The sequence below is a fragment of the Plecotus auritus genome (assembly GCF_963455305.1).
Source record: "Plecotus auritus genome assembly, chromosome: 3".
NCBI lineage: Eukaryota > Metazoa > Chordata > Mammalia > Chiroptera > Vespertilionidae > Plecotus > Plecotus auritus.
The window spans coordinates 223,659,539-223,681,658 of NC_137772.1; the positions used below are offsets into that span (position 1 = coordinate 223,659,539).

The 22,120-nt window shown below is 59.7% G+C and overlaps 2 protein-coding genes across 2 annotated transcripts; one reads left to right on the plus strand and one right to left on the minus strand.

Annotated features, from left to right (window-relative positions):
• Positions 1 to 2,555: 2,555 nt before the first annotated feature.
• Positions 2,556 to 17,199, plus strand: LOC308245176 (serine hydrolase-like protein). Its single transcript, XM_080662046.1, has 12 exons — positions 2,556 to 2,602; positions 3,548 to 3,697; positions 3,802 to 3,915; positions 4,217 to 4,258; positions 4,835 to 4,854; positions 5,274 to 5,348; positions 6,434 to 6,546; positions 7,497 to 7,573; positions 11,341 to 11,375; positions 13,740 to 13,822; positions 15,239 to 15,335; positions 16,774 to 17,199. The coding sequence occupies exons 1-12, from the start codon at positions 2,599 to 2,601 to the stop codon at positions 16,891 to 16,893; spliced, it is 930 nt and encodes a 309-aa protein (XP_080518172.1). The 5' UTR covers positions 2,556 to 2,598; the 3' UTR covers positions 16,894 to 17,199.
• On the minus strand, positions 15,419 to 21,871 carry LOC308244340 (ribosomal RNA-processing protein 7 homolog A-like; the record flags this gene model as incomplete). The annotated part of the gene is made up of 6 exons (XM_080660271.1): positions 15,419 to 17,636; positions 18,050 to 18,254; positions 18,609 to 18,706; positions 19,009 to 19,126; positions 19,962 to 20,084; positions 21,731 to 21,871. The coding sequence occupies 6 exons, from the start codon at positions 21,869 to 21,871 to the stop codon at positions 17,551 to 17,553; spliced, it is 771 nt and encodes a 256-aa protein (XP_080516397.1). The 3' UTR covers positions 15,419 to 17,550.
• Between the last annotated feature and the right edge of the window lie 249 nt (positions 21,872 to 22,120).

Consider the following 22,120-nt stretch of genomic DNA (forward strand, 5'->3'; position numbering starts at 1 on the left):
GATGGGTTCTAGGACTGCACACCTGGAACCTATGTAATGGTATTGACCAATGTCACCCCGATAAATTCAATACAATAGAAAGAGAATAAAGAAACAGGAGCCCAGGGGGAGGGCAGGGCTCACGCGCAGCCCGGACGAGGTGATGGCGAGAAGGATGAGAGGACGGAGCCCAGCTCTGGTGGACGCTCGGTCCGGTGAAGGGATGACGCCGAGCTGGGCAGAGCGCCTCACATCTGGTCCCCAGGGCCGTGGGGGGCTGTGTGAGGGAGATGCCCGGTAAAGATGTGGTGCCAAGGCCAAAGGTAGCCTCCCTCCCGAGGTTGCTCAGACCTGCCTGCCACACCTGAGGCCGCTCTGGTTGCTACTGTTTCCTTTAGTCAACAGTCCTTTAGCAGGCCCTGCGCTAGGCCCGCAGGAAGGAGTCCTCCCCATTGGCCACCAGGCTGCAGGGGAAGGTCTTACACTGAGCACAGGGAAAGCCAGAAAGATGGACAGAACTGGAGTGCACCAACAGTTAACAAGAAAATTGAATAGAGAAAATGCTCTCCCCTCCCTTTCCCTGTAAGAATGGCGGGCTTGCCCTGACCGGTTTGGCTCAATGGATAGAGCCTCGGCCTGCAGACTGAAGGGCCCCGGGTTGGATTCCAGTCAAGGGCATGTACCTCGGTTGTGGGCACATCCCCAGCAGGGGGTGTGCAGGAGGCAGCTGATTGATGTTTCTCTCTCATTGATGTTTCTAGCTCTCTATCCCTCTCCCTTCCTCTCTGTAAAATATCAATAAAAATATATATTTTTTAAAAATGGCAGGCTTGAGCAGGAAGAGAGATTGGTCTTGGCGAGGGAACCCGCCATTCTTGTGTGGCTCCTGAATAAAAACCTCTTTCCTTCTGCACCAGCACGTGCCTCAGGAGTCCGGCTTTTGTTGAGTTCCTTGGTCCATTAGGAACTATTCGCCGTCTTTCATTATTGTTCCGTGCCTTTTCAGTCTTCTGGTTAAGTTTCTGTCTTCCAGGTTACAACAGTTTCATGTAAAGGTGATGCCACTACAGATACTCCAGCCCACACCTCAACATCCGGGCGATGTAGAGCGCAGGCCCTTCGATCAGGCAGGAAGAGCTTGTTGACTCCAGTTTAGGCAGGGTCTGCACCTAATCTCAGCCCGAAGCAACTCCAGACCACAACCCTTCATCTTCCCAGATGTCTCCCCAGGGCCTGTGATACCCAAAACATTTCTGGAACTAATGGACCCCACTGTGCATGAACCCCTCAAAGAAATGGCTTTGCCAAGTCTCCCAAGACCATCCCCTCAAAATAAAGTCCCAACTCCCTAGGCCCACATGCAGCCCCTTCTCTACATTCTGGCTCCCCTGGCACAACCTCCCAGCCCCCTGTCCTGTGTTCCGCATCTGGCCCTGCCCCAGCCCCAGGGAGAATTCACTGCACAGCTCTCTCCCCAGTAATGCTGGACATTGGACGCCATTTAGCACCTGTGGCCTTAATCCGGCATCTGGAAGGGTTCAGCATCTGGAGAAGGGGCTGTGCGTAAATTAATATAGAGTCCATTGACAAAACATAATTTTGAAAGGCGTATGGGGGCGGGCAGAAGATACCAAGGAGCTTGGCTGAAGAAACCAAGTTCTCCTTGTCTCAGGACCCCTTGCTTTTTATTAACACAATTAGTCCTAAGGCAAGGTGGAGACATACACATCAAAGGGTAGGGTTTCATCTACAGAGTGCATTGTCAGAATGGGGAATAGCCTAGGACTGTTCAGGTGTTTGGCCAGTAGGAAGCAATAACATGTAGATTAAGATGCCCTGAGCTGTCTGGCAGCAAACAATCATCCTTTTCAGGTTTGGGGAAATGCCTTTAGCCATTCCCAACAGGTGATAACATATGTGACTCAGCCCCTTCATCCCTTCAGCCCTACAACCAATATTAAGGCTGGTTCTTGCTAGGCACTGACTGCCGAGGGCCCAGGCCGCGGTGGGAACGCGGTGCAGCCCCGGTGGACGTTAAACCAAAGTCACCCCACACTCAGCCCTAAGGTGCAGGCCCATGAGGGTCCAGGGGTTGCCCAGATCCCTGCGGCTGCTTCCCCAGCTGCCGCTCCAGCTCCCCCGCGGCGTCAGAGGCCATGGGCACAGCCCAGGGATCCGGGTCCCATCATCCACGTGCCAAGAAGAACCTTCTCCACTCCTGCGACGTGACCTGGACGAAGCCTGGAATTTTGGAGGCCGTTGGGCCACCATTCCCGGGCTCTCCTGCCGCCCGGCTCACAGCCTCCCCCCGAGGAGCGCAGTTTCCTACCGCACGCGGCGCCCCGAGCGCGGGCGCTGCACAGAACAGCGCGGCGAGCTCGCGCCGCGCCCCAGAAGGGTCCTCGGGCCGCGGGTCCGGCCTGGCCCGGAGCCGGGGCGGGGCGGGACCAGGAGGTGGGCATGGGCGGGGCCGTGGAACTGGGCGGGGCCTAGTCGGGAGGCGGGGCCTAGCCAGGGGGCGGGGCCGGCGCCCGGGAAGGGCTTAAACAGGCGTCCCTGCTCTTGGGAGCGACCTCAACGCGTGAAGCGACGGCCGCCGCGCGATCAAGGGACGCGACTATGGGTGAAGACACCCTGTCCAGGGACCCTTACACCCGAGCGGGATGGGGAGGCCACTCGCGCGCTGCCACCCGCCCACCCACTCAGAGGGACCACGGAGGGCAGGAGGGGGAGGGTTCGCCGCCCACGCCGTCCTCCCTCGCGTCGCATCTCCGAGCCGGGCCGGCAGCGGTGGTTGGTGGGAGGACTCGGGAGTCCCAGTTAGACAAGTTAAGCTCACGGCAGTTTAGGGGCGTGCAGGACCCCCAACCCCGTGGGAAGGGCAGCAGCGTAAAGGGGCCGCTCCGGGCGGTGGAGCAGGCAGCCCCGACCGCAGGCGGCAGCGTCGGGCGGTGAGGGCGGGGTCCTGCGTGAACCCTGGCTCCAGCTCTCCCTCCCTGACCTGGGGCTTGTACTGCACCCCCCATGCCTCAGTTTCCCGGTCTGCGGAGGGAGGGTGCTTAATATTAAGAACCAGCCTTAATATCTGTGTGGCTGAACGGATGAATGTATAACTTACTGTGAAGATGTGGGAGGTGGGCCACTTCATCTTACGTGATCTCAGTAAGTAAAGACTCAGTAAATGTTGCCTATTATTATTTTTATTATTACTTATTCCGGTTTCCAGAAAAGGAAACCGAGGCTGGGTTTTCAGAACTTTGCCCAAGGTTGCACAGGCAGCAAGTGGCAGAGGCCAGAGCTACCCAACTCCCAGACTATTCTGGAAAGTTCTGTGGTGAAGCCCTTTCAAGTTATTTCTCATTCAGTGACCCAGTTTATCTTCCCTGCCTCTGGGGATCCCCACGCCAACCTCCTGGTGCCCACCTCAGGGTCCCTCCCTGTAACCGCCAGGGGGGCAGCACAGGAATGCTGGGTATCTCTGAAGCCCTGCACACATGGGGGTGAGGGGCCAGGCCCACACCAAGGGCTCAGAAGTGGGGTTCCCGGACTGAGCTCCTGGCTCCTTCAGATCTGTTCTCCGAGCTGAAGATGGCTGTGCCCTGGGGCCACATCGCCGCCAAAGCCTGGGGATCCCAGAAAGGCTCCCCGGTTCTCTGCCTGCACGGCTTGCTGGACAATGCCAACTCCTTCGACAGACTCATCCCTCTCCTCCCAAGAGGTGGGCTGGGCAGGAGGAAGGCCAGGGCCAGGGGCTGCGCTGTGGGGAGTGAGCAGGGGAGAGGCAGAGTCAGACACCTCTCCTCCCTCTTCCCTCCTTCTCAGACTTTTACTACGTGGCCATGGATTTCGGGGGTCACGGGCTCTCATCCCATTACAGCCCAGGTCTTCCCTATCACTATCAAAACTTCGTGGGTGAGATCCGGAGAGTCTCGGCAGGTGAGTAAGGGGCAGAGTGTGTGTTGGGGAGCGGGGGCACCCCCTCTCAGTGTGGGAGTGAGTGTGGTAGTCAGGAAGCACGGCTGGCCTGGGGGTGACCTGCATCAGGCCCCAGCTCTGCCTGGAATCCATGGGTGACAGGGAAGCTGGAGGAAGCCAGCTGGAGGGCTCACTTCCTCCTGCGGGGTCCCTCCCTGCAGTGCAGCCCGGGCCCCTTAGCCTGGTCTCCTGAGGGGGGCGCCCCAGGGGCTGGGACAGAGGTGGGGAAGCTGGCCCCCCACACCTGGCTCTGTGCTTTCAGCCTTGAAATGGGATCGCTTTTCCATCCTGGGCCACAGTTTTGGTGAGTGCACTGGGCCGGGACGGGGCAGGGCTCCTGCGGTGGGCTGGAGGGAGCGGGAGGAGTTGGTACTCAGGGCCCTTTCCCCTGCACTTCTGGGAACTTCAAGGGAAATGAAGGGTTCATTCGACATTGACCTTTGGACACTGTGGCCTTTGGACTCAGGTAACTCCCTGGAGGCACATATGGCCCCTTAGGTAGTTGTCTCTTAATTTTAAAATGTATATTCTTATGGAATTCAGAGAGGAAGAGGGAGAGAGACAGAAATGTCAATGATGACAGAGAATCATTGATCGGCCGCCTCCTGCACAGCCCCACTGGGGATCGAACCGTGACCTCCTGGTTCATAGGTCAACACCCAACCGCTGAGCCATGCCAGCTGGGCAGTTGTCTCCAAATTTGATGAGGGAAATCGGGCCCCCTGAGTGGTCAGGTCTGATGAGGGGGCCATCTGGCCCCAGGGAGGGAGCCCCAAGATTGACGGCAAACAGGGAGCCGCGTCACTGGTGGGAGGAGCTGGAGGAAGGGCTGCGGGTTGGGATTGCTGCCAGCATCAGCCCAGTGCTGTCTGTCTCCTAGGTGGCACTGTGGGCGGAATGGTGAGTGGAAGGCTTTGCAGTGATGACCTCGGCCACCGTGGGTGCTCCTCCTAGTGGGGTGGGAGAGCAGGAGCGGAAGAAGAAGTTACCTGGCACAGGAACGGCCCTTGGGGTCACCGGGGTTGGATCAGCGTTTTGTTAGCTGTGCCAGCTGGCTGTGCAGATCCCAGCAGTAATCACAGTGGCAAACAGGAACCCAGGACGCAGCCACCCTCGGGGTTTGGAGCTGGTGCTGGGTGCGGACGGGGTGGGCAGGGGAGAGGAAGGTGCCCTGAGGGATAGAAGGTCTTGTTCCGGCCTCGGTCAGCAGCCTTGCCCCAGCCTGAGAGATGTTTGAGGAAACAGCAGGGGAAAGTATGAGTCCCTCTCCCTTCCAGGTCCTCTCCTCTTCATTCTTCCCTTTTTGTGCCGCATCGTAGTTTGCCTGTATGTTCCCCGAGATGGTGGATAAACTTATCTTGCTGGACTCATCCCCTTTTGCACCGGACTCTAATGTAAGAATGGGGCTGTCACGGGGGGACCCAGGTCCCAGGCAGGGCCCTGGGCACTGTCTCCTTTGGTGGGTAGAAGGGGGTGGGGGGGAGTGGCAGAGGGTAGACAAGAGGAGTCCGCCTCCCTCTCTCTCACTCTCTCTCTCACACATACACACACAGACACACACAGAACGGAGCTATGCTCTACATTGCTTGGCGTGGGGAGGGAAAGGGACACAGTGTCCTTTGTTATCAGTTTTGGAAACCCTGTGTGTGGCCTGGGATCTGCACAATGCCAGGTCACCCACCAAGGGCGGGGGCAGAGCAGGAGCGGTGGGTGAGGAAGCTCTGGGACGCACCGGCTGGCCAGCCCGCTGCGCTCACACTCAGCCAAATGCCTGTGTGCCCTGCGCACAGGACGCAGCAGCCCTGGGTGTGGACGGAGGGGAAAGTGCTGACCCCTCCCCCACCGCCACCAGTGACAGCAGCCAGTGCTGTCCCTGCATTGAGCCCTGCCCTGCCCTATGCCTGCTGTGTGACCCGGGCACTCACTCCCCCTCTCTGGGCCTGTTTTCTCACCTGTTCAAAATGACGGGTTGGGCCCTGGCCAGTGTGACTCGGTCGGTTGGAGCATCAGTCCATACAGGAGAGGTGGAGGGCATTCATGGTCAGGGGACTCGGAGCCCTGGGGGGCGCCCTGCAGCTCTGACGTTGCCCTGCTCCGAGGGCTCGGCTCTTCGGCTGTGGCACAACTCCTTCGTCAGCTTCAGTTTTCTTGTCCCTTAAGTGACCACAAACTCCGTAAGGTAGGAACCATGGTGTCTTTGCTATCGCCACACGCCCAATCCCGGCATAGCAAGTGCTCGGTGAAGGCTCGCTGCATCGTCCGTGGTTATCGTGAGGGTCCCACGAGATGGGTGGCCGCCACTCTCGCTGTTTGATCTACTTCACCCGCTGAGTAGACAAACACAGTGCCCGATCCTGCGCAAACCCGCACTGGGTCAGAAGGCATCCCCAGGGGCTGCTGAGGGCAGAGCCTGGGCTGGAGGAGGGGTGGGTCCCTCGTCTGCATGGGGGGCGCTGCCCAGAGAACCATGAATATGTAGGAACTGGAGAACCTGCTGACCTACAAGCGGAAGGTGCTAGAGCACACGCTGCTGCTGGAGCAGGCCGCCAAGGAGCCCTCGCATGCGCTCAGTCCTGAGGAGATGCTGCAGAGGTGGGCGCCATGGACACCATGGGCGAGATGGGTTGGGGGAGACGGTGGGAGGACATGGAGGGAGCCAGTCACGGGGCCGGAGGAAGGAGCTTCGGTGGCAAGTCCACACCAAGCCTGCTTCTCTCTGTGCCCACCTGGGCCTCAGGCTCCCTGGCACCATTGCAACTGCATCTGCCTCTCACTCTCCCCTGTGCAGCCACGCCCCCGCTCTCCCCTTGCGCACTCTCTCCTTCAGCACCTTTGCTCCCCCTGCGGCCCTCCCCAGACCTATCCCTGCACCTGGCTCACTGCCCTCCTCCTCTGGGCCTCAGCCAGATGGCACTTCCTCTGGCAGCCTGTCCTGACCCCTGCGCCCGCACAGCTGGCTGTCACATCTGTGCCTCCAGCACCTGTCTGAGCCTGGGTAGACAAGAGGAGTCCCACCACTCTCTCTCCCTCCCTCTCTCTGTCTCTCTCTCTCACACACACACACACACACACACACACACACACAGACACAGACACACAGAACGGAGCTATGCTGCTACATTGCTTGGGGTGGGGAGGGAAAGGGACAGTGTCCTTTGTTATTAGTTTTGGAAACCCTGTGTGTGGCCTGGGATCTGCACAATGCCAGGTCACCCACCAAGGGCGGGGACAGAGCAGGAGCGGTGGGTGAGGAAGCTCTGGGACGCACCGGCTGGCCAGCCCGCTGCGCTCACACTCAGCCAAATGCCTGTGTGCCCTGCGCACAGGACCCAGCAGCCCTGGGTGTGGACGGAGGGGAAAGTGCTGACGCCTCAGGGCTCCTTGACTATTTGGTGTCTGAGGAGTGGGAACACCCCACCCCCACGGATGTGAACATGCCCTCCACCCGCCTGCGTCCTTGCGGGGGGGCCTCCCTTCCCCTGCCCTCTCCTTCCCATCAGCCCCTCCTGACCCAAGGCATCCAGCACCCTCCGTCTCCCCAGGTTCCTGAAGAACAGACCTGTGGGCGAGGAGTGCGGGAAGCTGCTGCTGCAGCGGGGAGCCACCCAGGTGCCCACAGGTAAGGCGCTCTCCGCCCAAGGCCGCTCATGGGCTCGGCTCTTGGTGAGGAGCCATAGTGACTAAGCTGGTCCTGGACCAGGCGGTCCTGTGTGCTTTACGAGTAGTGTCTCCGTTCATCCTCCACTGCCCTCTGCTCCGCCTGACGGAAGTGGGGGAGGGTCCCAGGGGAGGTAGGGATGGACCCAGTGGATGGCTGGGGTGGTGACACTCCTCGGCCCCTGGTCCTCTGCTCTCCCAGCAGCCATGCTGCCTCCTGTCCCAGCCCAGGAGCAGGGGAAACTGAGGCTGGGGAAGGCCCAGTGACTTGTGCCCGCAGACAGTGCTGCTCACCCGGGAGGCCGCCCCTGTGGGCAGCATGGGCAGGCATCTCGGGACCAAACGCTGTGCCGGTGCCCGTGCCAGCTGAGTGTGACGGCAGCTTATCAAGTACCGAGGGGTCAAGAACCCAAAGCCGTGGGCGCTGGGCAAGTTGCAGAGTTAATCGGCTGCTGGGAGAGTGCCGATGGGCGTGGTGGGGGCGGTGGACCTGGCCCAGCCCGTTGTTCTTACAGGAGGAACTCGGGCCCAGTCTGGCCACAATTTTCAGTTGCTCCAGAGAAGCCAGAGGCCTGTTCTCTTGTCTTGTTTCCCAGAAACCAGAGGCCAAACGGACTGGACAAGACCTGGCACTGTTGTCCCTCGGCTGCCAGTCTGACCTGTCGGGGGGATGATCAGTTGTCATTTGAGCCTCTGCCTGGCCCTCCATGCAGATCCTCATGGAAAGAGGGAGTCCAGGGCACAGGGCTGGGCCAGGCTCCCCGATGTGCCCACACAGGTGCAAGACCCGGAGGGGCCCCTGGAGCAGAAGTGGGCTAATCGGGACGCACCGAGCCGATTAGGCCAGGCCAGGGTCACGTGCGGTGATGAGCACAGACGCTGACCCGGTGACTGGGGGTGGGAGAGGAGGAGGGCGGAGTGGCAGTTGCTGGATCAGGGTGTTGGGACCAGCCCCTCTGCAGGGGTCGTGGCCCTTTGGGTCCCGGGTTAACCTAAAAGAAGACGGAGCGGGTTCCCAGTTGCCACGGGCACGGGGTGGTGACATAGGGGGAGCTACACCCCTCCACCCCAGCCAGTCCCCGAGACCCTGACAGCCCCCATCCGTCGTGGAGCAGGGCAGGGGACTGGGACGGCTCATCATGGACCTGACCTCTGAACTCTGTGTTCGGTGCCTAGGGCTGCCGTTACCAATTCCAGACGGGGCGGCTTACCTCTCAGTCTGGAGGCCAGAATCCCCAGGTCAAGTGCTGGCAGGGCTGTGACAGACTCTGTGGACGCCTCTGTCCTAGCTTTCTGGTGGCCCTGGGCTGTGCGCACTCTCCCTCGGTGAGGCCAGCCCTAGCGGGATGCTGAGCATGGTGACCTAGGGGAGGTGCAGGGGTGGGCGGAGCTTACAGTGTGACCTTCAGGCAGAAGGGGCTGGGTTGGCCTCATAGAGAAGGTGACTTCTGAGCAGAGCAAAGTGGTGCAGGTGAGGGCGAGGTCACAGGACATCCAGGAGGGAGGTGGCCCGAGGAGAGGTGCCGCAAAGGCCTGTGGGAGAACCAGGGGGCTGTGAGCAGAAGGGAGGGCGGGTCCCTGGCTACCTTCTTATTTGCGTTCTGCCTGGGAAGGCCTAGGCCAGTGGTCGGCAAACTGCGGCTCACAAGCCACATGCGGTCTTTGGCCCCTTGAGTGTGGCTCTTCCACAAAATACCACGGGCGGGCACGCACGTACAGTGCGATTGAAACTTCATGGCCCATGCGCAGAAGTCAGCTTTCGGCTCTGAAAAGGAATTTCAATCGTTGAACTGCTGGTATTTGGCTCTGTTGACTAATGAGTTTGCCGACCACTGGCCTAGGCCCTAGGCCTCTGGGAACAGCTGGAGGTATTGGCCTGAAGGGGAGGACCCAGCTCTGGTTCCCTATTGACCGCACTGCCCGCCCCACAGGCTGCGTGGCCCCGGGGTTGCGGGCAGGATTGGTTTCACTTGTGTAGGTTAAACCCCAAAATTGGGCCTGGAGGGGATTTTGAACAGGTTGTTCATATATAAAACACAAAGGTTTTGTGTAAAAATGACATTTCCAGTTTCTGTTGAAAAATGGGAGACCTGGCAACATTCTGCGTTTCCCATGACCAGCAGCTGCTGGCACGGCCCGCCACGCAAGTGGCACTGCTGGCCGGAGTCTGCGACCTTGGCCTAGGCAGGCCCCGCAGAGGAAGAGGGAGGGAGCGGGTTGAAAGGTTTTCTGAGGTTTATTCTCTTACCTCTGACCTTGGGCCTCCTTAGTAGTCAGAAAGCCTCTGCCGGGGCCTGCTGGCTGGGGTGGCGACACTTCTCGGGCCCCTGGTCCTCTGCTCTCCCAGCAGCCATGCTGCCTCCTGTCTCAGCCCAGGGCTGCAACAGCGACCTCAGGGCCGAGGCCCCTTCGCTTGCAGATGAGAAAACTGAGGCCAGAGAGGGAGGGCCCAGGGCCTTCCTTCCCATTTCAGATGCCCACACCAGGCTGTCGCCTATACTCTGACCAACTGGTTAGGACTGGCGTTCCCACACCCCCGGGTTCAATCATTTCCTCCAATGGCTCAGAGCTCAGGAAAACGTTTGCTCACCCTTGGTTCACTGTAAAGGACACAGCACAGGCCCAGTAACATGGCAGCTACGGGGGGAAGGCCTGGGGCTCTCAGGCCTGCCTCCACCCCGCACATCTCCTGCTCCCCAGGCTGCCTCTCAGGTCAGGTGCTGTGCTCCAAGGGAGTGTATGGAGGTTTCATCACACAGGCCTGACTGATTAACTGGATCCCAGCTCTCCCCACTCCCCGGAGCACAGCTTCGTCTTTCAGGGGACCCCTCCCATCCCGTCACTCAGGAAACTCCAAGGAATCCGGGGCTGTGTCAGGAACTGGGCTCAGAGACCACAATCAGCACCAAAGATGCTCCTCGCACTTTTGTCAGTGAGAGTTCACACAGTTTCGTTTTTCTTTTCCAAACCACCAAAGGAAGTTCTACAACGTGGTGGCTATTGATGGACGGATGCATTGATGGGTCGATTGATGTTTTAGTTTTTTAAAAATTAATTTGAGAGAGAGAGGAAAGGAGACAAACATTGATTTGTTGTTCCGCTTAATGCATTCATTGGTTGAGCCTTGTATGCGCCCTGAGCGGGGATCAAACCCACAACCTTGGCGAAACCGGACAACCTCTAACCAGCTGAGCCACCCGACCCGGCCCTCCCTGCGGCCATTGCTCCAGGGGACATGGCCAGGCGGCTTATGTGGCACCCGCCCTCCCTGGTGAGGCCGAGCTGTCCACCATCGGGGTTGCGGCCGAGAACCCGGGCTCGGCCTGGAGCCGGGATCACTCGCCAACCTTTCCACCCTCCAACCTTCCTTTTTGTTCCATTTCTCTTGGACGAGTGGCGACGTGATTCCTCACTGTGGGGAACTTCATGGTGTTTGAAGACCCACAGGGTCACTTAAGGTTCTCGGGGACTCTGAGGCCAGGAGGGAGTTGTTCCTACGTCCTTCCTTCTGCGCTACCCTCTGAGGTGGCCGGGGAGGCCCCGGGGTGGCCACGTGGCCCGTGGCCCGGTGGTGGCGGATGAGCTCTGCCCCATCTGAATCCCCAGGGGAGGTCGGGGATGGTCCCTGCCAGTCCAGGCTGAAGAAGTGACCCTGGCGAGAGGGCCAGGCTCCCAGGGCAGCGGAGGCGAGGCCCCTACCCTGACCGGCACCGTCTGCTTCCCTCCCAGGCCTGGTGCTGAGCAGTGACCGGAGGATCACCGTGGTGAGTGCCCAGCCTTCCTCTCCCTTCCCGCTCCATCGGCCCCTCTGGTGGTGAGATACACACAGCACGGTATTTATCACTGGCAGCCATTTGTAAGGACACCACTCAGAGGCATAAACTCATGTTGCCAGGCAACCATCACCACCCCAACATGCCACATCTCCCCATATTAACTCCTTCCCCAGGAACCACGCACTCCCGCACCCCAGCACCTGGTGACCACGTTCTGTCAGTGGAGTCATGAGGGTGTGGCCTTCGTGTCCGGCTTATGTCACTGAGATACGTCCTCCAGGTTCACCCGTGGTGTGCCGTGTGGCAGAACGCTTCCTTTATGGCTGGAGAAGGCCCACTGCATGGCTACCCCATGCATCCGGGAGGGACACGGGAGCCTGTTGTGGAGAGCACCCAAGGCTATCTTAGTGGGAGAGTTGGAAATGGCCGGGAGGGGTCCGGGCAGAGCAGGGCAGTGAGTTTGGGGGCTGTGGCCAGCGTGTGTTCATAGGAATCGTGTCTTCACCGCCATGAACACAGTGACTTAGCGGGTCTTTCCGGGAGCCTTCGTGAATGAACCCACCGAGTACACCCTGACCCCCTCTGTCAGGCTGCGCGCTGAGCTCGGACACAGGAGACCCGGTGCCCTCAGAGGGCTCTGACTAGAGCACCAGCCCGACGGAAGTATGATGCCTCCTTCATTGCACCTCCCCAGTAGCCATGTGAAAGGAGCAGAGAGGAACCGGTGAAATCCCGGTGAATATTTTTAACTCAGGGTACCCAAGGTGTTGTCACCTCAGCACGTAGTCAACAGGAAACATTAAGGTAGCTGACTCCTTTCCTATTAGTCTTCCAAGTCCAGTGTGCGAGTCACACGGCAGCGCATCCGGTTTGGACCAGCTCCCCTTCCAGCACTACAGTCCCCGGCGGCGGGGGGTTGACTGGGGCAGCACAGGCCTAGACATCGCAGTGGTCAGAGACGGTGGTCAGGGCTGTGTGGGAGGCCAGCAGGGACTGGGCACCGAGGGGCACTCATTCTGCACTGTGTCTCCAGCAAACTTCTCACGGCAACTGTCCGAGCAGGCAGGCGGGCTGTGCTGGCAGAGCCAGGGCCAGGCTGGCAGGGCAGCACTGCAGGGCAGCCTGGGCCCAGGAGAGGGGGTGGGAAGGTGCCACACCTGAGACCTAAAATCTAGGCCCAGAAGCAGCCCAGACCGCTCTGCCTTCAGTCGCACGGCCACACCTGGCTGTAAGAGTCTGGGAAACATCGCCTGGATGGGCAGCCGCGAGCCCAGAGAGATTTAGGGGGAAGAGCCTCCGGCCTGTGCAGTGAGGCCTGTTGGGAAGGGCGTGTGATTGGGCCCTGGGCTCCGTCCTGGGGTAGGTGGGTGAGGTGCCCCACCAGGCTCCCCAGGGCCCTCAGGAGACAGGTCTCACACCCTCAGCAGTGCCCGGTGCCTGGCCAGTGGGTCGGAGCATCGTCCCAGGCACTGAAGGGTCAGTAGTTAGGTTCCTGGTCAGGGCATATACCCAGGATGCAGAATTCATCCCTGGTTGGGGTGCGTATGGGAGGCAACCCATTGGTGTTTCTCTCTCAAATAAATAAAATATATTTTTATTATTTTTATTTTTTTTAATATATATTTTATTAATTTTTTACAGAGAGGAAGAGAGAGGAGAGGGATAGAGAGCTAGAAACATCGATGAGAGAGAAACATCGATCAGCTGCCTCCTGCACACCCCCCACTGGGGATGTGCCCGCAACCAAGGTACGTGCCCTTGACCGGAATCGAACCTGGGACCTTTCAGTCCGCAGGCCGACACTCTATCCACTGAGCCAAACCGGTTTCGGCAATAAAATATATTTTTAAAAATATATCTTTTCATTGATTTCAGAGAGGAAGGCAGAGGGAGAGAGAGAAACATCAATGATGAGAGAGAATCATTGATCGGCTGCCTCCTGCACGCCTCATACTAGGGATCAAGCCAGCAACCCGGGATTGTGCCCTTGACCAGAATCAAACCCGGGACCCTTCAGTCCCCAGGCCGACACTCTGTCCACTGAGCCAAACTGGCTAGAGCAATGAAAAAAATATGTATTTTTAATGCCCGCTGGTGTGGCTCAATGGTTGAGCCCGGCCAGGAATCGAACCAGAAGGTCACGGTTTGATTCCCTGTCAGGGCACATGCCTGGGTGCTGGCTCAGACAGTCCCCAGTAGGGGGCATGAGGGAGGCAGCTGACCAATGATCCTCTTTCATCATTGATGTTTCTCTCCCTTCCTCTCCGAAATCAATAAAAATATATCTCAAAGCAGAAAACATAGCCTCGGGTGAGGATTAGAAATTACTCACTGTGGTTCCTGTCTCTTTAGCCCGAGCACTCCTTTGATTTCATGAGCAAGGAGCTGTGTGTGCACGCCATCAAGAAGTTGCAGGCCCACGTCCTGCTCGTGAAGTAAGTCTGAACCAGCAGCCGCGCCGTGAGCAGGGGAACCTGCAGGTCTCCCAGGCGTGCGGTCCCAGCCCCCCACGGCCACAGGCTGGGGAGGCCCTCGGCAGCTGGTGCGTGGCAGGAAGGCAAAGGCATCGCGGGGCTTGGGCAGCACACCTTCCAACAGGCGACGCTGGAGGGCACCCCAACCCTGTAGCCACCGGGGCCCCTCCCTTTCCCAGGCCTCTGCTGCCGCTCCTGTCTGCCTGTCTCCCCCAGGCCTGCACCTCAGGGTCTCACAGGGCGAACATCCTTTAATGTGGCCGACATGCCACTCCCCCCCACACACACTGCAGTCCTGCACCGTACACGCCCACGGCAGGATCTGTGACCCAGGGACACCTCTGTCTCTGGTGCCGAGCACAGGGCCTAGGAAGCAGGCACTCAGACACGCACATCCACACCCTGCACACCCGCCAGGGTGGCTACTCTCCCCTGAGCGCAGTGTGGCCAGCAGGATGGCCGGAGCCCCGGCCCTCAGAGCGACGGGCTGTCCAGTGGTGGGGCCACGGTGGCCAACAGTCTGGCGTCTCTCAAGCAGTTACCACAGGGCCCTCTGGCTGGCAGCCCCAGTCCAGGGGCAGCCCCAGCGAGGCCCACATTGGTGCAGGATGGTGCAGATTCCCATAACCACAAGGTGGGGCAGCCTAGATGCCGGCCCACCGCGGGCTGTTTCCGCCCTAAAAAGGAAGGACGCACTGACAGGACCAGAGCAGAGGGACCCTGAAAGCACTGGGCTCCGTGGAAGGCAGCGCGGAGTCCACACCACGGGACTCCCTTCCCCCGTAAGCCAGGGACGGAAAAAGGGGCAGAAGGTGGGCTGGACCTGCAGTGGTGTGTGGGAGGACACAGGTTTGGGGTTGTTTTTGAGGTGATGAAAATGCTCTAAAATTGACTTCTGGTGGATGCACATCTGAACATATTTAAAACCATGGGATTATGCACTTAAAATGGGTGAAATTATCTCAGTAAAGCTTTTTTTTTTTTATTTTTTTAAAGAAAGCTCAGCCAGCGTAGTTCAGTGGTTGAGGATCATCCCACGTACCAATGTTCGCCAGTTTGATTCCCCGTCAGGGCACATGCCCAGGACGGATCCCCAGTAGGGAGCATGCAGGAGGCAGCTAACTGATGTTTCTCTCTCTAAAAGTCAATTAAGAAAACCTTAAAAAAAAAGAAAAAGTACGGACTCGAGCCGTTCACTGGCTGTGACCACGGGCAAACTGGGACTTCAAGTGTGGGTGGGTACTGAGTGCCTGAATCTTGACTTAAACTTTAACTCAATGGGACCCAGCTGTGGACAGGGGGGAGGGTAGCCCCGGCCAGGGTGCAGGGCACTGCTGGAAGCGGACCTGAGATGAACCCTGGTTTCTTGCTTTCCAGAGCAACCGAAGGATATTTTGACGTGAGGGGAGAGTATGACACTGTCACGGGGCCCCTGCTTTTCATAACTGACACGCTGAAATCCACCCTAGGAGAGGTAGGTGTGGGGCTCAGGGTGGCTGGGGTGTGAGGGGGCATTATGCCCTCTGTGCTCCGCCATACTACCACTTCTTTTTTATTAAATATATTTTTATTGATTTCAGAGAGGAAGGAAGAGGGAGAGAGAGATAGAAACATCATAATAGAGAATCATGGATCAGCTGCCCCCTGCAAGTCCCCCACTGGGGATCAAGCCCACAGCCTGGGCATGTGCCCTTGACCGGAATCGAACCTGGGACCTTTCAGATCGCACGCCAATGCTCTATCCACTGAGCCAAACCAGCTAGGGCGCTACCTCTTCTTTAGATATCAGAGAGGAAGGGAGAGGGATGGAAGCATCAATGATGAGAACCACTGACTGGCTGCCTCCTGCACACCCCCTACTGGGGATTGAGCCTGCAACCCTGATGTGTGCCCTTGACCGGAATTGAACCTGGAACCCTTCAGTCCACAGGCCGACTCCCTAACCCAGCCGTGGGCAAACTACGGCCTGCGGGCCGGATCCGGCCCGTTCGGCTGTTCTATCCGGCCCGCGGAGCCGAAAGAGCGGAGAGATCTCTTGCTCTCCCCTCCGCTCCTTTACTTTGAATTTATATTAGTTCACACAAACACTCCATCCATGCTTTTGTTCCGGCCCTCGGGTCATATTTAAGAACCCATTGTGGCCCTCGAGTCAAAAAGTTTGCCCACCCCTGCTCTAACCACTGAGATAAGCCAGCTAGGGCACGCCATCTTTCCTGCACTGGGGCCCCTGGTCTGGCTCAGCCCCAGGTCCACCAGGTGACCCTCCGGGAGCTACCAGGCCTCACTCCCAGCTGTGGTCACATGCAGGTCGGCACAGAATAGACTGTTATTGGCAGACTCTCCGGATTTTATTGTCCTCACCCCCACCGGGCCAAGCCCGACTCAGGCAGCGGCCATCCCAGTTTCCTAGGGTCCAAATGGGAACAGATGACCAGTCCCCTCATTGCGTGCTGGCTGCAGGTGGGGGTGGGCCCCCAAGCTGGAGGGCTGGGACTTGTGCTGGGACTGTCCCTGGGAGCACCTGGCAGGAAACGGTCGTCGTTCCCCATGCACACCTGCCCCGGAAACGGGAAGCCTGAGTGGCTGGGTGGCCATCGGCGGCTCCCTCCCAGGCAGGAGCAGAGTGAAAAGCTGCTGGTTCTTCTCCTAGGCAGCCTGAGAGCCAGCAGCACCGCCACTTGCCCCGCCCAGCCTACTTCCCCAAGCTCACAGCTCAGCAGGCCCAGGGCCCCAGGGCTTGCACACTTCCCTCCCAGGAGGCCTTTCTCCTGGACTTAGAGCCAGGCCTGAGTCACCCAGGCACACTTCCAACCACCACAGGGGGGCCCCAGACCCCAGGAAAGCCCCACCAGACGGGCCCTTGGAGCCACGACCTGGGCGACCCCTCACCACCTGTCCCCTCCCTTCCCCAGCGGTTCCAGTATGTGGAAGTTCCAGGCAACCACTATGTGCACATGAACCAACCCGATCACGTGGCCGGTATCACTGGCTCCTTCTTACAGAGCGGGAACAGGATCCCAGCCCGGCTGTAGCCCTGGGCCTGGGCCACTCAGACCTTGTGCTCACCACTCACCACCGGACGCCCAGCGATGGGGCCGGGCCTCATTGATCTTGGGCAGCATGAGCTGGCCGAGCAGAGGGGGGGGTGAGATTTGTCTCCAACATTTGTGAGTTCACAGGGGAGACCGTGTCTGCATTCGGGTTGTCTGTGTTGTGGCTAGAACCCGGCAGTGAGCTGGGAGCGCAGGAAGGGCCGGATAGGCCGCCCGGCCTGCCGCCAGCAGCTCTTGCAGCCTTTCCTGTGCCGCCTGGATGAATAAATTGTCCTTTCCTCTCTCCTTTGAGGCTTTCATGGGTGCGGGGCTTGGCCACTGAGGGGAACGGGGAGAACATGGCGGACACTTACCTTTTGGCGGAAGATCCAGACAGTCTGGGAGGAGACAGGAGCAGAAGGAACCACTTCCTGGGCCGGTGGCTCCTGAGAGCCCAGTCCTCATGCTGGGCAGGCTCACCAGCTCCGGGCTCGGGGCTGCTGCAGACAAGGACTGAGGGTGGCACTGCCCTCTGCCCGCCGCCTGTGGGCTGACTCTTGGTGCTGTTTGACGTGGCAGATTCCGGGCCTGGGCAGTCGGGAAGCCTGCAGGCCTTCGTGCTCTCGCTGGCCACCCCCACCACCCTGTCCGTGCGGCTCAGTAGAGACGGAATTTGCGTTGGGCCCGCATCAGCTCAATCCTCTGCTTGTCCTCCTCGAACTTCTTACGCAGCTGCGCTAGATCTGGGGCGAGAAGGGGAGGGGGAACGGCCGCGATCAGACAACGTGCCCGCGGAAGCTGCACCCCATTGCCCCCATGAGCCCGCCTGGCCACACGCACACTCTCCACAGCAGCCTCTGTACCACAGCCGCACCCGAGACCCGCCTCCTGCAGTCTGGCCCAGCACAACTGCTCAGGGGTCTGGCTGTGGGTCCTACACCCCAGGTGCCTCTACAGCCCTAAGTAACCCAGAGGACCCCATAGCGACCTCTAGGGAGCAAAGTGGGACCAGCACACAGGTACTGCAGGGCTGGGATCCCCAACCCAAAGCCTGTTGGGAAGCCTTTGGCCACAGGCCTTGCCCAGGCAGCTGGGGCTCAAGCTAGTGGGGATGGCCGATGGGCTGGGTGGCCCAGGGGCTGGGGTGCGCCCTTACGTTCCAGCTCCATCTCGGTCTCAGGGTGCTGCCAGGCGTAGAAGTTGAGCAGCTCCTTGCGAGCGCGCTTCTGCTTCTCCCTCTCCAGCACCCGCAGGCTGGCTGCCTCCGTCCGGGGCAGCACAGGCCGCCGGCCACGGCTCGTCACCTTCACCCAGCCCTCATCGTCTGGGACCCCTTCCTCCTCCTTGGCCTTAGCTTCCTCCTGCAAGACATGACCCTGTGATGGTGCCGGGGACCCGCCTGCAGCCTCGGGAGCCGGTTGGGAAGAAGCTGGGCACCCAAGGGCACCTGCTGCCCACTCCGCCCCCAGCAGTGTGGGTGCCTAAGCGGGGGGAAGGGGAGCAGACAAGCCAATGCTGCTGCCTCCTCCAGCCTCGGACTGCCCCCTCTACAGACCTAGCAACTAGACGCCAGCAGCTCAGGTGACGGGAAGGGGCGTCTGGACTATACATGGTGACCAGGTCCGCGGCCTCCCCCACCCCTCAGGAGCCACCCCGCACCCATGGCACCGCCTTCCTTACAGCGACAGTGATGTGCGGCCCCTGTGAAGCCCTACCTCGGCCACCGCCCTGTCGTACGCCTCCATGAATGTGTCCACTTCCACTCGCAGGGCCTCCGGGTCCAGCACGGAGTCTGTGTAGTCACTGACCCACTCTGAGGGAGGGAGCGAGGCACACAACCTGCTCAGGCGCCCTGCCGGCCACCCCAGGACCCGCCGGGCCAGTTGGCTCCTCGCACCCGGGCCACAGGGACGGAGACTGGCCTGGGTTCTTCGGTAAGGAAGGTTCTGGTGGTCGCAAGCTGGGCCCCCCCTGTGCCCACCCCGTGCCAGGCTCAGACCTCCCACACGCTGCTCTCAGGGCAAGTGAACACAGCGATGCTGCCTCACAAGGACCCCCACCCACCCACCCAGGGCCCGGGAAGTAGGTACCCCCCATGCCCCCGGCAGCACTGACTGTGAATTCCGCTCTTCACGGGGTGACTCTCTGTTGAGACCAGCAAGGGGCCCTTCAGGGCTAAGGCAGCCGACACCCCATTCGGCTTCGGGAACACCACGAAGGCCACCTGGAAGCCCTGGAGGGAGGGAGATGTCACAGCGCTGGGTCCTTCCCGTTCTCCCAGCCACTCACACCCGGCACGTGGCATGCCCCTGCCCTCAGCCGGACTTGTCACTGGACCAGCGGAGAGGTGCAGGGCTGTCCCTGAACATGAAGATAACCAGGAGGTTGTCCTACTCCACAGGCGGGATGGCTGTGTGCCAGTTACCCTCCTGAGCCCCTAGTTACCCACCTGAGCCCCTAGTTACCCACTGTGCCCCTAATTACCCACCTGTGCCCCTAGTTTCCCACCTGTGCCCCTAGTTACCCACCTGTGTCCCTAGTTACCCACTGTGCCCATAGTTGCCCACCTGAGCCCCTAGCTACCCACCTGTGCCCATAGTTACCCACTGAGCCCCTAGTTACCCACAGTGCCCCCAGTTACCCTCTGTGCCCTAGTTACCCACTGTGCCCGATCCCACCAGGCCATTTTCCGTTATGGGAGGGACGGGGAACACCGTGCTGACCCCGGGCCAGGAATGGATGGACACACAGGGCACATATAGTTCTAATTCCACTGCAGCAGGGGGCGTGGCCCCAGGCCACAGGGCAATGACAGTGGGGCTCAGGGAGGCCCTCAGGCCGGGCGCAGAGATGGACCCTGAGCTTTCAGGACCCTGGAAAGAGGCAGCAGGAAGCCAAAGGAAGAGGCAAGTCTGGGGTAAGGCGTGGAGCGGTTTACCTGCCAGCCCTCCTGGACCACATGTCTGGCCTAGAAAGTCCCACGGCCACCCAGCTTCACCGTCCCCTCAGGGGGACCCTGCCCTAACCCGGTTGCCCCCATGCTGCAGACCCCAGGAATGGAGGCTCACCGGAACAGGCTTGGGGTGAAAAAACTTCGACTTTGGCTCCTTGGGGCTCTCGGTGAGCTCAGGATCCGCCACAATTCCACAGGGGACGGGGCCACAGGGGGAGAGGAGGCGGGCCAGGCACTCCTGCGAGGCGGAGGGAGCAGTGTGAGGGGCTGCAGGCCCTTCCAGGAGCCTCCCTCCCCTCTGCAGATCCGGAATCCCACATCTGTGCCCCAGCCGGGAACACGCAGGGAGGGCCTGGGCAAGCCACGGCCTCAGCACGGAGGTTAAAATCCTCTGTTCCTCTAATTCACCAGGGCCTCACATACCTGTACCCTTTACCGGAAAGAGCAACCCTCTCCTCTCTACCTGTTCTGCAAGTTTTCACTTCACTGTCTGCGAGGAGTCCTACCTGCCAGGTGAGACCCACCTGCTCTGCGCCTTCACAATTTCTCCTATGGCCCTACCTCTGTATTTGGAGGGTTCTCTGGGTAATCGCTCATATTCCCACACGTTTTAGTTCTCACAAAATTAGGGACTGTTCTCTGTTCCTCCCACCACCTTCTTCAGAGCACAGGGGGCCCAGCTGCAACCCTCCACGCAGCAGCTCCCCTGGCAGTGGGGGAGACAGTGAACAAGCATAAGCCAAGGCTGCATCCAATAGGAAAGAAACGGGGAGGCAGCACAGGGTGATGGTGGCAGAGGCCTTGGGTCAGTATCCTGAAGGCTTCTCTGAGGAAGGGAATGACAGTCAGGGCACAGCTGTTGGAGGAACTCTGAGAAGGGGCCACAGCAAGTGCAAACTCCCTGAGGTGTAAAGAGCTTGCTGCCTCGGCGGCACAGAAAGCTAGAGCTAAAATAGAGTCTGCGCCAGCAGAACACGCGGGGCCACGAGGGTCAATGGTAGCAAGTTTGGGTTTTACTTTAGGCCTAACTTTAGCCACTGGAGAGATTGGGGGGGGGGGGGCAGGGGGGGGAGACGACTAGAGGTAAGAGTGTGAAACAAAATCTGATTTAAGTCTGCCTTTAGCCCCGGCCGGTTTGGCTCAGTTGGTTGGGCTTCCTCCCGTACACCGGGAGGTTGGGGGTCCCACTCCCGGTGAAGGGCACGTGCGGGGGTTGCCGGCTGCAGGCTGATCCCCGGTAGGGAGTGTGCAAGAAACAGCACATCAATGTTTCTCTCTTTCCCTTCCCCTCTCTCTAAAAATCAACTAAAATATCTTAAAAACAAAGAGAAAAACAGACTTATAGACGCAGAGAACAGACTGGTGGCTGCCAAAAGGGAGGCTTTGGGGCACAGACCCGCCCAGGTGAGAGCTGAGGGGGCGACTAGGAACTGCAGAGGCAACGAGGAGTAGACGTGCTCCCCGAGGGGGAAGATGTGGGACACGCCCCGAGGGGGAGTGTGGACAGAGGCGGGTTCACCAAGGGAGGCGCTGGCCAAAGCCGGCTCGTCCCAGGAGAGTCTGTGCAAGGAGGCACGTGGGCCTCACGACCTGCGGGGGCACCGCCGACCCCGAGCCGCGTCTGGGCGAAGCCTGCCTGTACCCGGCCCCGCACCTTTCCCGCGGCCCCCCAACCAGCCCCGCGGCCCCCCACCCGTCTGGAGGCCCCCAACCTGTCCCGCGGCCCCTCACCTGTCCCGAGGCCCCCCCACCTGTCCCGAGACCCCCCACCTGTCCCGAAGCCACCCACCTGTCCCGAGGCCCCCCACCTGTCCCGCGGCCCCTCACCTGTCCCGAGGCACCCCACCTGTTCCGAGGCCCCTCACCTGTCCCGCGGTCCTTCACCTGAGTAGCCCGGGGGGCTCGGAATCCCCTTCTCGGCGTCCCGAGCCGCCAGCTTCCACTAGCGCGCCACCATCTTGCCGGCCGGAAACCGCGCGGGCCGCTGGGAGTTGTAGTTGGGAGCTGGGAGCTGCGTGTTTCCATGACAACAGCGCTGCGTGAGGTACCCACCCTTTCTTTGGCTACTGGCTTCCTTGCACAGAATAAAGTCAGCATATAATATAAATGTGGGAGTAAATGAGGGCGTGGACGGGTCGTTTAACCGGGATGTGATCTCTCTCAGTGATGTTTCTCTCTCTCCCTTCCTCTCTGAAATCAATATAAAATATATTTTTTTTAAAAAAGCACATTTTTAATTTTGATGAAAAATATTTTTTGGATACCCAATTGTCT

What these genes read in the sequence shown, in the direction of transcription:
- LOC308245176 (XM_080662046.1), top strand. An exon ending in CATCCCTCTCCTCCCAAGAG is followed by an intron (nt 3,698 to 3,801) that starts GTGGGCTGGGCA and finishes CCTCCTTCTCAG; the next exon opens with ACTTTTACTACGTGGCCATG. An exon ending in CTTTTGCACCGGACTCTAAT is followed by an intron (nt 5,349 to 6,433) that starts GTAAGAATGGGG and finishes ATGAATATGTAG; the next exon opens with GAACTGGAGAACCTGCTGAC.